At 32.5% G+C, this 3,405-nt stretch overlaps 1 protein-coding gene across 1 annotated transcript in view; it reads right to left on the bottom strand.

Annotated features, from left to right (window-relative positions):
- Nucleotides 1–680: 680 nt before the first annotated feature.
- LOC144974606 (protein tyrosine phosphatase domain-containing protein 1-like) overlaps nt 681–3,405 on the bottom strand; it is a 25,446-nt gene continuing 22,721 nt past the window's right edge. The window contains exon 14 of the mRNA XM_078917631.1: nt 681–2,349. Coding sequence (XP_078773757.1) covers nt 2,107–2,349 — 243 coding nt within the window. The 3' untranslated portion in view covers nt 681–2,106. The remainder of the gene's footprint in view (nt 2,350–3,405) is intronic.

Here is a 3,405-nt window from a genome sequence, read left to right as displayed (position 1 = left end):
ATAATTTAGTTGGTGTATTATCGCTAATGCTCGGTATAAAAAAACAAGAATGAATAAAATAATTTTGAAAAAAGATTTCTGGATTTTATGAATCATATTACAACTTACATTATTTTGTTGTTGGCTGAAGAAGGCTTTAGAACCCAAATTATTCCTTGTCAAGCATTTTGTCCTGTTATATTACTGTCTGTCTTAATACCTGTAAATGTATTGCATGAAATTTTCCACATATTTCTAACTCTAGAAATATAATTTATTTTACCACCAGACCATACAAAACCCAAATCCATCTGGTTTGTAAAATTTCATTAAAAAATATAATAAACACTGGATAAACCTAAAAACGAAACAAATCTTATCAAATCTTTGGTGAGTGTATGCAAAACATAAATATGCGACCACACATACACACACACACACACACACACACAAACACATACTCTCTCTCTCTCACACACACACAGGCATAGAAGCAAACACACAAATCAATATCAAAGCCTTTTGAAAGTCCATACAAAAACCTTTTCAAAAAATCACCTGTATTCGCAAAATCTAAACATTAGCTAAACAAAAATAGATTTTCCCCTCAAATTAAATAGCATTTTTAAAACTGTCTCACACAATCTACAGTGATCTACACAAAATATGTGATCTATAGAAAATCTCTATTCCTTTTATGATTTCTTTTTTGTATTAGAAAGACTTATTCAAGCAACACAGATGGAAATTTATCTTAATGTTAAAGCCCATATTTTTGACAAGGATAACGTTTAAGCTTTGTCTTTTTATTGGTAATAGTAGGAGCATTATATTATTTGCGTTCAACAACCAAGAACTTTGATGTTAAACAGGACTTAAATGTTACAATAAGCTTGCTCTCTAAAATCTACTTCACTCAGCTTAAGTATCCTAACCAAGCCTCAAATTTTGTCAAATTTAAACACTTTTTCTTTTCTTAATTTTCACAAATAATTTTAAGCGATTGATTGTGAAAGACCTGACTTAATAAAGATCATAAACTGATGATCAAAATAAGACCAGCTCAGGTTATCTGTGTCTTTTTATTGGCACAACCGGTCTAAAATTATTACTTACTCTTATGTAAAACATTCAAATCATCTGTGCTCTTTATTTGAACTTAACTACTCCAACAGTCTCTTCTTTATATGTGACCCCTCATCTCAACATGGTATCATGTTGGGATGAATCCAATTTGGAAAAGTGAATTTAGAAATAAAACGATTTTCCATTTCAAAAAATGGTATTTATTTTCCGTCATAATGAAGAAAAAGTAACGACTGTTTCATTTTTGTGGTTATAAATCCAACCTCCAGCACCTAATTCATTCCGAAATATTACCGTTTAGAGACGACGAGTCACATATTTCTCCTAAAATATATCAACAAAATATCTCACATCAATCTTCTTACTCATAATTCATCACAGAATTTCCCTTTAAAAGAGGTTGGATGTATAAAAACTCCTGAAATACTTTCAATATCAACTTCAACATTTTACTGTAAGTATATCTTAAATAGATTCATTTCCGTAATAGTACGGACTTATGCACAAATTGCAGGAAGGAAACATTTAAAATCAACACATGAAATACTCACAAATAAAAAAAAAAGTTTTATATTTCAGAGTTTAATTCAAAGGACACCATTTTATTTAAGGAATATTGGAATGTTAACTTTCTTTTGAATCAAAGAGAAAGTATTGAGATCACTTTGGCACATTATACTAAAACGAAGTTCCTTTTGAAATATTTTTCCTTTGACAGGAAACAAAATCTCCATCTTCTCAAAAAGTTTTAATCTGATCCAAACCATCAATCTTGTATTATATCAGAAAATACTAGACAAAGAAAATAGAAATTAAATTGAAACTGATAAAAGAAAAAAAAAGGATATTGAATTTTCTTTTAATTAAAACAAAAACAAAAAAAAAATAACAAAAAAAAAAAACGAACTCCCCTCAATGATTGTATTTAATTCAAATGAAATGAAAAAAAAAAAACAACAAACAAACCCAATAAACAGCAACAACCCCCCACCCCCCCCCCACCCCTTCCTCCTTCTATTTTAATGACATGTATGCAATGTTCTATGACCTCATCTTTTCACGTTCAATCATTTGCAGGAATAAATCAAACAGCTGGAAGGAGGTGTCGGGTTTCTCCTCCATCAGCATGGCCAAACTACAAGCCGGTGGGTAGATGGTGTCCCCGTGCCTCTTCTGTGTGAGGTGGCAAAGCACGATCTCCAGCACCTGCTGAAGCAAAGACGGATCTGCGGGCTGGAGCTTGGCCAGGATACATGCCACATATTCCAGGAAATGCTTGGTACTCTGGGATTGAAATAAATAATAAGTAATCAAGAGATATAGCATTGAATATGTCAATAATGAGAGAAAATTTGTCATAACCTGTGGTGTCAGAAAAACTAGAGAATAATTACTACCTCAATAAAATGGTCGAATGCTAATTGTGATTCACCTAAATTTAAAAAAAAAAAAAAAAGAAGAAAAAAAGAAAAAAAAAAAAAAGAAAGACAGTAGTTTAATCAAATAACTTAGTCAATGCTACCAAGATTAAACGCTTTATCAAAACAATGACTAGCAATAAGTAAGATGAAAAATATGAAAAATAGAGAGTGAAGGGTAGGTTTGCACTTTTTTTTCAATGACTTTTTTCTTTAAATCCATAATCATACCATGGTCACTGCCTCATAACTCATTTTGTTACATATCAAATGGCTATCAAATGGTAGTGCGGATGGAAGTCTCAACGTTACCTCAAAGCATCGATGACTTACACTCAATACTTCTCGGCGTCGATGACCATGGAACAGTCGGGAATTCCCAAGAAAAAGAGCACTTCAACTGAGCTTTAGATGGCTTTTTTGTATCAAGAGTTAAAATACATTAAATAAATTCTCTTTGCATAATAACAAAACATTGATACCTATAACCATTTTGATCTGTTTACGACGTTTGTGTTTTGTTAGCTATTTTAAAACTATGATATAACGTCAATACCCAATAGCAATGACTAGGTATTCAATTAAAGCAATGAACCTCACCCTAGTCATCGAGTCTTGCCCAAGCCATTGCCAACAAAGACAAAAATTGCAAGGCAATGGATGGATTGTGTGTGAGAGAGAGATGAATAATCCAGACTGTACACACACGCAAACGAATACATACGTAATTGCATACCAACATGTCATGGGCTTGCGACGTGCAGCTTGCAGCAGTCTCGAGACTCAATACTCAATACGAGAAGCACCAATGACCAAGATTGTTGAGACGAGTAAAAGCATTGAGACCAATGTCAAGATCGAGACCTTTTCAATACTAAAATCATTGATGACCTAGCTTATCTAGACAAGAAACAGCGATGAC

Source organism: Berghia stephanieae, chromosome 6 (genome assembly GCF_034508935.2).
Source record: "Berghia stephanieae isolate SIO BIC M18660-M18661 chromosome 6, UCSD_Bste_1.3, whole genome shotgun sequence".
NCBI lineage: Eukaryota > Metazoa > Mollusca > Gastropoda > Nudibranchia > Aeolidiidae > Berghia > Berghia stephanieae.
The sequence above is the reverse complement of the archived record's forward strand: the minus strand, read 5'-3'. Positions and strand labels throughout refer to the sequence as shown.